Source organism: Tachysurus vachellii, chromosome 3 (genome assembly GCF_030014155.1).
Source record: "Tachysurus vachellii isolate PV-2020 chromosome 3, HZAU_Pvac_v1, whole genome shotgun sequence".
Taxonomy (NCBI): Eukaryota; Metazoa; Chordata; class Actinopteri; order Siluriformes; family Bagridae; genus Tachysurus; species Tachysurus vachellii.
The window spans coordinates 17159159-17171381 of record NC_083462.1 but is presented as its reverse complement, the minus strand read 5'-3'; the positions used below and the strand labels follow the sequence as shown (position 1 = coordinate 17171381).

The 12223-nt window shown below is 35.2% G+C and overlaps 1 protein-coding gene across 1 annotated transcript; it reads right to left on the bottom strand.

The window, feature by feature from the left end:
* Positions 1-7422: 7422 nt before the first annotated feature.
* Positions 7423-9201, bottom strand: si:dkey-85n7.8 (COX8 domain-containing protein). The gene is made up of 2 exons (XM_060864941.1): positions 8989-9201; positions 7423-7765 (listed from the first exon to the last, which is right to left on the bottom strand). The coding sequence occupies exons 1-2, from the start codon at positions 9106-9108 to the stop codon at positions 7655-7657; spliced, it is 231 nt and encodes a 76-aa protein (XP_060720924.1). The 5' UTR covers positions 9109-9201; the 3' UTR covers positions 7423-7654.
* Between the last annotated feature and the right edge of the window lie 3022 nt (positions 9202-12223).

The window sequence follows — 12223 nt, the reverse complement described above, 5'->3', positions numbered from 1 at the left end:
TTTATTCACAGATAAGCGCTGTTATATTTATATTTAAAGTACAGTACAGTAAAGTATTTTCTTATCCTTGATGAATGATGAATGCCAATATATTTTATATATTTTCATTTATTGTGCTATTAATTTAGTGAATTATTTGGTTAGTAGAAAAAAGGCCATTTTAGATTTATTTTCTAAAAAAATTTTTAAATAGATTTTTATAGAATTTTTTATATATATATATATATAGTTATATGTTATATTTTGTTATTAGTGACAAATGTTGAATTCCCTATTAAATATTTATTCTCTTAAAAATACATTCACAAATATTTTCCATAATTTTTACTTCTTTATTTTTATGTAGACTGTGTAAGTAAAAGAAAGAGCATATTTTATATATTTGTAATATTCAGTTTACAAAAACTGTAATAGAAAAAAATTTTGCATTTTCTTAATGCTAATTTTTATAATCTTTAATTAGAAATTTAAAAAAAATTAACAAAAATATCATTTTAAGTTGTCTTTAATATCATTAAACTGCAAATAACTGCACACACGTTCATTATTTATATAGTTATAGTTCAGATCTGCAGCACTGTGTGAGTCTCAGGCTCAGGAAGGTTTTATGTAAACATGATTATTGATTCCCTGGAAAGAAAACTCTGAATCTCTAACACAAAGCTACAGAAATGTGTGATGTGTGAGGAGTCAATGAGAGGGGGTTCAGCAAAAATCGGCAGCTGGCAGCAGGAAGTACCTGCCATCGGCAGCAGGAAGTACCTGCCATCGGCAGCAGGAAGTACCTGCCATTGGCAGCCAATCAGTATCGTCCAACGTAGTAGCAACCAATCACATTTAACTGGAAGTCAAGCGACAGCATCTTCAGTAATGGCGGCATTTGGCTCTGTAAATTTTCGTATATTAATTATCAGATTCATAAATAATTGTTGCTCTGTAAGTTGGATTTTAACTTTTATGTTAGAGACAGTGAATCTGTGACTACTTGAATTGGTTAATTTTTTTTAGTCATTTGTAAAAACGCAGCTTGTGCACCGTGTGGTCCTGGTTTGTGAGGGGCGATCATTAACTTCAAATACTAACTTACGTTACCATTACCATTAAATATTAGCGTTTGTTAACATGTTAACTTAATCTATTGATTAGAATAAAGCTCATGCTGATTCATTGGAATTATTGACAAGCTCAGCCTTGAGGAGGGTGATTCTGGGTTGTTAAATTTGTACTTAGTTTGTTCCAAATTCAGAAGTCTTGGTGGATACAGACTCATTTAGGAGGAGGGCACACTTCTGCTGGCTTGACAGTACTTTTATGAAATTTATAAGAACTGCTTACCAGATGTATAAATTATGAATGAAAATGTGATCTCTGCTAGCTGCTTAATGACACAATGCGATAAGAATAGTCATTCATGTGGCTGCATCCATGTGTACTGTTAAGGTAATTTGGATATTAATGTCACAATTTTCTTATGAATCCTCTAGGTTATGTTGGAAGAGGAAAACGAGGAGAAATGCAAGGTTTCTACTCGGAAAACACCCATCCAGGGTTTTGCAGTGATTGGTACCAGCTACTCGAGAATGAAATGCCGTTCAATTAACCAGTTCCAATCTAAACCTAGTTAAACTAACTAATCTTTCTTTTTTTTTCTAACAAACCTTTAACTTTTTCTTTCTTTCTAACTATTCATGAAGTTATAACCATTCTACACTTATGGATAGATAGGAGGGTAGAAGATTAGTAAGAAAAACATACTAATCTTCTACCATCCTATCTATCCATAAGTGTAGATTTTTTATAACCTTGTTCTCTTGCCTGCAACCCTGTTCTTCAATAAACTATTCAATAAATTTTTACTTATTTGATTGTACCTCATGACTCCTGGTCTTCTTTCATCATATCTAGTCCGGGGCCTTTAAGCTGTTATCCCCTAACACTAGAAACATTTTAAGTCTTGTTAAACCGTGCTAGAACATTTGTAAAGCTTTTTCAAACTATCTGGCTAGGCTTTTCCAAGCCAGCTTAGTTTTTCTATGAACTTTACAATCTAGTTAGAATTGTTGTTGATCATTCTAATTTCAGAACAACAAATATCAAGCCTGTTTCAAAAGTTACAGTTGAAACACAGGCAAGAATGTATTGAAATACTACAAATGTAAAACTGAACTTAAATGATAGCAAAATATGATTTTTAATAAAGGCCATTGAGACCATGTTCTTTTTTTTCTTTTAGACAGGACTTTATTAATGAATGTTTATGTACATTTAATAAATATACAATATGATTATAGGCATTCATGTATGTATATATTTCACTATTTGACAAACATGTACACTCATTAGACAGTACTTTATTAATGAATGTTTATGTATATAAATTATGTATAAATGAAATTAAATTAACGTATAAAATATTTATACACGTACAAATTCATAATTTCAAGTGTAGCTTCATGTTTGTTTTTTGTATTATGTCTATGATCTTCGTTACTTGATTTATATTTGTTAACTTTTTAAATCAAATACAAAATAATTACACATTTAAGTATTTCAAATAAGTACTAAAATTGAATATAAATTGATCATTTAACTAGAGCTGACTTCCGGTTATTAGCGAGAGCTGACAGTGTCAGCTACTTCCTGCTGCCAGCTGCTGCCAATGGCAGGTACTTCCTGCTGCCAGCTGCCGATTTTTTCGCTGAACCCCTACTGGAGCCAATTGAGAGTTGAGAGTCATTTCCAGTGCGCATGCGCCCCATGCTGGACATTTAATGTATCTCACACAGTAAACATCTCTCTTCAGGGGAGTTTTGGATGGAGCAGGTTTTTATTTAATAAAAATATATTTTAAAGCATGAAAGTATTATGTGGTGGTGCCATTAGTTTTACCACATATGGTATTTAGAGAAAGAATTAATTCACAAAAAAAATAACACTGATAATTATATGTCATTTTTATTTAATACAATAACAATAGTAGTTGGTCTGTTGTAAAGCTGACTGTAATTAAACTTGACCTGTAAATCCTGACAAATGAAATACTTGACAGAAAATTCTATGTTCAGGAAATTGAAATGTAAAAAAAACTCATTTGGTTTGATAAACATTTACACATATAATTTTTTGTATTATATTTGACACCCCGGGCATTTGGGGCAAATTACTGACCACAAAAATGTTTATTTTAGAACAAAAACAAAGAATGTTTATTGAATTTGAATATAATGCAATGCATTTGCAGACTGTTTTAGTTTTATTTATTTATTTATTTGTTTATTTATTTTTATGATTTTTTTATTTCAGGCAACAAACATTTTCTGTCTTTGTTCAAAGCTGGACAATTCTGATAATCATTTAATTGTGTTAGTGAACATTGATGAACAGATTGTATACCACAGGTTTATAACAGGTTTTGCATACAAGAGGTCTCAGAAACTTGTGTATAAAATATGATATAAATCATGTTATAGGGTTAAGAACGTGAAATAAATAACTATTTACACCGAACACTCCACATCGTCACAGTCAGGGAAACTGAAATAAACTTGTCTGCTGTGTTTGTGGGAAAACTGTAGGATACGTCTGAACTGATGGATTTACTGTCACTTACTCTTCCAAAGTGTGTCACTGAACACACACACACACACACACACACACACACACACACATCCCCTGAGGACAGATGAATTCCCACAGAGCTTTAACACTTAACCCCATATTACACATTAAACATGACAGTGGTCACGTAACGACTAAACCCCTGTTTAACCTCTGTGTATATTTTAGTCTTTCAATCTCACACATGAGCTTTTAACATCTGAATTACTACATCACTGAAAATCAACATAAATTACAGAGAATTATTTGTCATTAATGAAATTAACTGAATTAAGGAATAAAGCACTCAGTGTTGTGATGTTCCTGTAAAATCACCATGAAGCAGAGTTACTGTTACATCTGAACATACATTTTATTTAATTCTATTTACATTTAAATTTCTCACATTCTTTTACGATTCATTTATTTCCACGCGATTCTTTCATTCGACTCATTTATTTCCTCATGTGATTCTTACACATGATTAATTTATTTCCACATATGATTCTCAGACTCGATTCCTTTCTTCCACCTGTGATTTTAAGACTCCTTTCATTTATTTCCGGATGTGATTCTAAGAATCGATTTTTTTAAACTTGATTCACTTTTACATCTGATTCTTATGCTAGACTCATACACTAGATTTATTTAGACTCACATGATTCTTACAATCAATTATTTTATGCCCACAAGTGATTCCTTCATTTGATTCATTTGACATTTATTTCCACATGTGATTCTTACCCTTTATACACTTATGTTCACATTACGTGTGATGTTCCTGTAGACATTTAGTTCATTTTGACATGTGATGTAACTGTTATTAAAATTTCACTGTGACCTTTGTCCTCTAACACTAGAGACTCCTTCTATAGACGTAACATATTTTTTAATGTGTTTATCGTGCAGCATCCGAAAGGAAACTATTTATTTGCTTCTGTTTATAGTCATTTCTTTAAGTTAATATATTTGTGTCTAAGGCTTTTGCCTATGTTTCTGTCCGCACTACAGTTCTGCAGTATGATTGTCCTAACCAGGAGGATCGGAACATTCCATCCTGAGTCGTGGGAATATTGGAAATGTTTGCACTAGAGACAATATTATGTATAATAATATCCTGCTTTAAACAACAAAACTCTTTAAACACAGATTCTCAGAAATGAATTGTGCTTGTAATCGTGATCTATCTTCAGATAAACTTGATGTAATGACTGTGCAGCATGAGGTAAAGATAATAAATCATTATCCCCACTGTCTGTTCTCAAGAGAGCTTGGAAAAATATCCAGAGCTTTTCCCTGTTCTGAGTCCGCAGCTTCTGTCTACCGGAGGTCACTTCAGGTCACGTCAGGTCATTCTGTTCCAGCTGAGAGTCAGATCACATCAGCAGTCAGCCTGAAAATGGGAGCACTAATGGATCAGACAATCTAACTAGGGCTCAATAAGGTTCCTAAGCTGCAGAACTAAAGGGGAAATAGCTCCAGGATTATACTGCTTAATGATGAATAGAAAATACTTGTCTATGTGATAAAGAACCCTTAAAGAAAAGACGAGTGTGACACAGTCGATTCTTACAGATGATTCATTTATTATCACATGTGGCTCTTAGACATGAGTCATTTATTTTCTCATATTATTCTTCCTTTATTCTACTTTTGTCTTTTCCTGTTAAGGGTCTCCACAGTGAATCATCTGTTCCCACCTAACTCTATCCTCATCATCCTCTATTCTCACACCAGTTACCTTCATGTCCTCATTTAACACATCCATATATCTCCTCTTTGTCCTTCCTCTTGACCTATGACCTGCAGCTCCATCTCCAACATCCTTATAACCGTCTCCCTCCTCTGTACATGTCCAAACCATCTCAATCTAGTCTCTCTGTCCTTGTCCCCAAAACAGCAATCTGAGCTGTCCCTCGGATGTGCCCCTTCCTAATCCTGTCCATCCTCGTCACTCCTAAAGAGAACCTCAACATCCTCATCTCTGCTACCTCCATCACTGCCTCATGTCATTTCCTCACTGCTACAGTCTCTAACCCATACAGCTGAGCTGCTCTCACTACTGTCTTCTACACCTTTCCTTTGCTTTTTAATAACACTCTTCTGTTACACACAAAGCACTCCTGACACTCTTCTATCACACACACAACACTGCTGACACTTTTCTCCACCGACTCCATCCCACCTGCACTCACCTCTTCATTCTTTTCCACACAAACACTCCTGCACCATCTTGACCTCAGCCCCCTGTAACCTCACTGTTCTACTTACCTCCCTCTCGTTCATACACATGTATTCTGTCTCACTACCACTGACTTTCATTCCTCTTCTTTCCAGAACAGACCTCCACCTTTCCACTTGTTCCTCCACCTGCTCTCTACTCTCACTACAGAGCACAGTGTCATCCACAAACATCATTGTCTCCAGAGATTCGTATCTGACTTCATCTGTCAATCTGTCCATCATCATAGCAAACAAGAAGTTTTATATTTCCTTATATTATTCTTGCATAAGATTCATTACATTAATAGTCTGAATTATTTATTCATCTAACAGAAAATGCGTTTTTATTTCCACCATATTTTTGTTCAGAGTGATGAAATTCAGCAGAATTATTAAATGTATTAATGTTCTTTAGTTTTATTTGTTTCTTTAAAAGGATTTGGTGATTTATGTACTGGTTTGATGAACTTTACCTGACCCTGAGCTTTCGTGTTCCCATGTTGCCCTCAATGCCAAACTAATACCCTATAAATACAGCCTGGAGTTGTCCTGTTGGTTCTCTCAGGCTCTCACACAGTACAGTTTCCGTTGCTCCACTGAGGATATAAACATACAGATGTACTGATGATGTACTGTTAGTGTTATGGATGTTATCACACATCATCTCAGCAAAGCAGCTCGTTGGTCACTGGGTTCATGCCTTTAGCAGATGCTCTTAATCTGAGTTACATAAATGTCTCTGTGTCTACTGAAGAACTTTTAATAACACTTCTTATAGTGGTCTCAGGGCTTCATAGCACCTACATAAGCTCGTCATGACATCTAATATACATTTACACTATGTTAAACTTTTATGAAGACTTATTCCAACAGACATCACTGATCATTGTTTCTGATATAGCATGAGCTTTATGATGCTTCATATTCTGACATAGCTCTGTCATATAATTATAATTGTATTACAGCATCACTATGTCTTATAGCAATGTCATAACACTGTAATAACTGAGTTATATTTACTTCTTGGACCTGTAAGTAAGTAAAGTTTCATATTTCAGTATGTAACCTATGGCATTGTCATAACATTCTATGAACACCCTATAGCTATGTATTACTGTTTTATGAGCTCTTATAGCAAACTTGTGCCACTGTTCATGATGATGTATGCAGCGTTTCTGTGACATAATTCAAGTTTCATATCACTGCTTATAACCTGTCATGATAGGGTAATAACAGAGCTACAATTGTTTAATAGTGTCATGACATCTCATAGCAACATAATGACACTGTTATAACTGAGTTATGTATAGTTTCTCTGACCTATGATTACATTAGGTTTCATATTTCTGTTTATAACCTATGACAGTGTCATGGCATTCTAATAACAGTGCTGTGTATTACATGGTGTCTTATGTCTATGTCATGATTATAGCTGAGTTGATATCAACATTATGTCACTAAGCCAGTTGTCATAATGTAACATAAACCTGTTAAGGCAGCCTTATGTCAACAATGTTTGGAAGGGCTTATGTAGGTGTAATGTAGCATTATAAACACCACTGCTTTCTGTAGGATCTTGCAAATAAACACAGGCTGCACACGTTTTTATTAGATTTATTTTTTATTTGTAGAGCATGTAGATATTACAGGTATGAATGTGGAGCTGTTCTACACAACACACTCCATCATAAGAGCTGAAGGTTTCTTCCAACTCCTTTTCATGCTTCCTCAGTAAACAGCTGGTCTCCGTGTGTCTCAGATGGTGAGTAATGGTGAGTAACAGGCTGTTGGGATTGGTGTTAGGGTGCAGCATGTGGGCCGGGTGGAGCTCTGTTCAGGACCGAGGAGCAGGAGGGCGATGACGGTACTCGGGGAGGTGGTGCAGGATCCATCCGGCTGGGAGCAGGAGAGCCGTCGCGAACACCGACATGATAAAGAAACTTTGCTGTGGGGAAACGGAGAGTTTCATCTACGGTTTGGTAATAAAATATTCATAAAGATAATATTATGGAGAGACTGGATTATAAAGCCGTGTTGGTATGTTTATGAATGGAAACTTAATGATATATTTTTAAAGTCAAATTTACAAAATCACTCCATTATTTAATTCAGTTCAACAGACAGTGTCTCAGAGCCGCTGTAGAGAAATCAGGATTCTGTTCTTATTTAACTGACCTGAGAACCTTCCACTATTTGAGTTTATTTGTTCTCAGAGTGCTTAAAGACTGAGAGCTGAATGTTTCCCCAATCCTCTGGCCCTCAATCACAATTTTTCCTTTTCGGTTTGATCCAAGTGCACTTGAGTTAACTAATCACAGGCCTGGGGATTAGTCCAAGGTCAGACACAACAATCAGGGTCACATTCACTGAGATTTAAAGTCAGGTTTTAATCTATTCTGATCCACAGAGACCTGATAAAAAGGTGAAGTAAATGAATAAACGAACGATAAAACAAATAAAAAACAAACAAACGAAAGAATAAATGAATGAATGAATGAATGAAAAAGAAGGAATTGCAGAAATACAATTTAAGCATTACTGTTAATTAAATAGGAAATAAAAAATAACAAATGTTTGAGGAATGTTTGTTCTTCCCAATAAAATAAAAAGTCTTCTAGTTCTTACAGAATTTAACCTGAAACCATAAAATATTCTTTAAAAAAAAAAGTTAGAGCTTCGTTTAAAGCCATTTCTTTTTCACTGCTCATAGAGTTACAGAACAGTTCAACAAAATGATTCATATTGCGTCGAATCCTTTACAGCACATGTACTGTATCTCATGTGTTTTTATGTAGATAATTACATGAGATAGAAAGAAATGGTCAAGAATTTGGGTTGAATGTGTTTAATAAATGTGTGAGATGATGCAGATGTCTGTCTGTTTATCCCTCCAGTTTGGGAGAATGTTGAATCTGATTATTTTTGATGACTATTTTATAAATCTCGAAGCTGACACTGAAGATGGTATACGAGTATTTATTTTAATAATTTCTGATTTTTTTTATTTTTTATTAGTACCGTGTGACAATTTTCTGATAAATGCGGCTTATCAAAAGAAGCAGCTATTACATTTTCATTTTTCGTGTTTGAATTGATTTAAATATTGAAGTTTATGTGAAATCAAAAGAAAACGTTGTTTGAGTTTTAAACACTCGTTTAAACACTCACCCCGGGTCCGATCTTGGTCTTGGGCGGCTTACTGTAAATGCTCTCGCTGCGCTTCTGCAAGACGGCTCTGGTCCAGCTGAGGTTCCTGAGCTGCACGGTTCTGCTCAGAGCCACCAACATGATGAGACAGAGAGAGAGAGAGAGAGAGAGAGAGAGAGAGAGAGTTGCTGTGTGCAACCCCTGGATCTCTCCTCTCCAGGTCTGATAAATAAGCGAGCCTGTCCTGTTAAATGGACTAGGATGTGACCCAAACCCCGCCCACTCTGAGGGCGGAGTCTGTCTCTGCTCACAGAAACGTCTCCGTTTCTTACAGTCAGATGGATAAATACCCAGCAGTAAAGATTAAAACAGATGTATGAGGTGTGCATGAACTTCACCCAATCATACAGGTCATACACACAATGAGCAAATCTGTGTTATTAACGATGATGTAATGTTCTCTGTCTCATGGCTGATACCCAACTCCAGAAATATTGGCACCCTTCATCATGATGTGTGAAAATAATAATGTATAAGAAGTCCACCAGGATTCATTACTCTCCTTTAACAGAAATAATTCTCACTGAAAAAAAAATGAATTTATGATAACCTTTGAAGAAACACCAAAAAAGTGCCCTCTGTCTGCCACTACAGTAGATAAATTTTCCTTTAGTGAGTCACTACATGTGAAACAATTATGATAAAAACTATGGAAGATTAATCATTATTAAATATGTCTATAGTGCCACTATAGTGAAGAAAACATGTTAACGTGCCCTAGAATGCCCCAGGGTAGATAAAAAAATGCCCTTTAAAATGCCATGATGGTAGATAAAACGTGATAAAGTGCCACTAGGATGTCACTATGGTATATAAAACATGAGTAAATGATCTTTATGGTGCCTTCACATTGGAGAAAACATCACAAAGTGCCCACTAGGGTGCAACTAAGGCAGAAGAAAAGTTTCTTATGGGAGTTACTACAAGCAAAACAACATGAGAAAGTGCCCTCTAGGTTGAAGTAGATAAAACATGAATAAATACCATCTATGTATCACTACAGTGGAGAAGACATGATAAAGTGCCCTTAAGGATGAGATTATGGTAGATAAAAGATGATTAAATGCCCTGTAGGTTGTCAGTACAGTGGATAAAACATGATAAAGTGCCCTTTAGGGTGAGACTATGGAAGATAAAACATGATTAAATATTCTCTATGGGGCCAAGTACAGTGGAGAAAAGTGCCCACGAGGGTGAAACATTAGGCAGATAACACATAATAAAATGCCCTGTAGGGTGAGACTGTGGTAGATTAAACAGGATATGCTCTCTAAGATGTGGAGAAAAATGAAGGGAAAAATGGTCTTTCAGTAATACTGGAGCTGACTGTACATTTCTTTGTGAGTTAAACAGCTGCTTTGTGTTCATGAAGTGACGGGTTTCTGAACGCTGTTTGACGCTGAACAGAGAAACACCTGTGTGTGTGTTCAGACCATCAGGATACACAATGCAGTCCTAATGACTGAGTAATGGATGAGATTAAAGAAACATGGAGTAGAGACAGCTGTACTTTATCTCAGCGTGTGTGTGTGTGTGTGTGTGTGTGTGTGTGTGTGTGTGTGGTGTGTGTGTGTGTGCTAATTCGTTACCAAGAACATTAGACAAACAGATCTGTACTTGATTGTGCCAGACAGCCCGAAACTCTCACCTGTTGATAATCTCTTGATCTGTGTGTCTGTGTGCGTGTATATGCTTTTGTGTGTGTGTGTATGTGTGTGTACTGTATGTATTGTTTATTGTTTATTGTTTATTTATATGGATCCCATTAGCTGAAAGTCTGCGCAATCAGCTAGTCTTCCTGGGGTCCAAACACTACAACAACAACATTTCAATCATCACAATTGATATATATACACCTATACACATTACATATATATACACATACATACACATACGCATACTCATACATACATAAAATCTGGTTTTGATTCATAACAGGACTAGACATAAATACAATATGATTTATAATTACATTAATCAAGACATATTAAAACCTACATCAACACATAACACCGTAGACTACTTTTAAATAACAGCTTATTATGAAGCTGACGAACTTCAATGGGAATGTTATTCCAGATGACAATAGCTCTATACAGGACAGTTTTCTTCATAAAATTATTTTTTGGGTGGGGAGTCATTATATGACCTTTATTTGCCTTTCTGGTGTTATGATCGTGCACAGAATTACAGTACACTATTTGATTAAACAGAGAAATAGGCATTTTCATTGTCAATGTATTATATATCATGGTGCTTATAGTAACTGTTATTCTTTGGTTTAAAGTGAGCCATGAAAGAGTAGAATACATCTGATCTCTACTTGTTTTAATTGAGCAGCCCAGAACAAGTCTTGCTGCTTTATTTTGCACAATTTGTATTTTTGTCAAGTCCTTTTTAGATGCAGAGGACCACACCTCAGTACAGTATGACAAATGACATAATATTAATGACTCTGTAACTATTTTTAAAGTGTCCCGATTTACATAATGGCAACATTTTTTTGTTACTGCAATGCCGCATCCCATTCTGTTAACAATAGTATTTATGTGATCTGTCCAAGAAAGACTACTATCAATAACCAAACCCAACAGTTTAGCCTTCTCAACTTGTTGTATTCTTTGCCTGGCTATATGTAACTTTAATTCCGATCCAAGCATCAATTTTTGTTTTGATCCAATAATCATACTTTTAGTTTTGGATATATTTAATACTAATTTGTTTCCACTAACCCACTCATACACCGAATCTAATTCTCTAGAAAGAACATGATTAATTTTATCACATGAATCTGAAGCATAGTAAACAGTTGAGTCATCTGCAAACATTGTCATTGATGCTTTTTTAACAGTTAAGGTCAAATCATTAATAAAAACAGAAAACAAAAGAGGACCCAAACAACTTCCTTGTGGTAAACCGCATGCTAAAGCTTTATAATTAGATAAAGAACCATTATAAAAAACACGTTGAGTTCTGTAGGAAAGATAACTTTTCATCAGTGCAATAGCAGGAGTGAAGCCATAGCTCTTCAATTTCTTAATTAAAATATTGTGGTCTATTACATCAAAAGCGGCACTGAAGTCCAACATGACCACTCCAACTAATTCAGAATTATCCATACTTCTAAGCCATCCATCAGTCATCTGTGTGAGAGCCGTACATGTAGAATGTGCCTTTCTATATGCATGCTGAAACA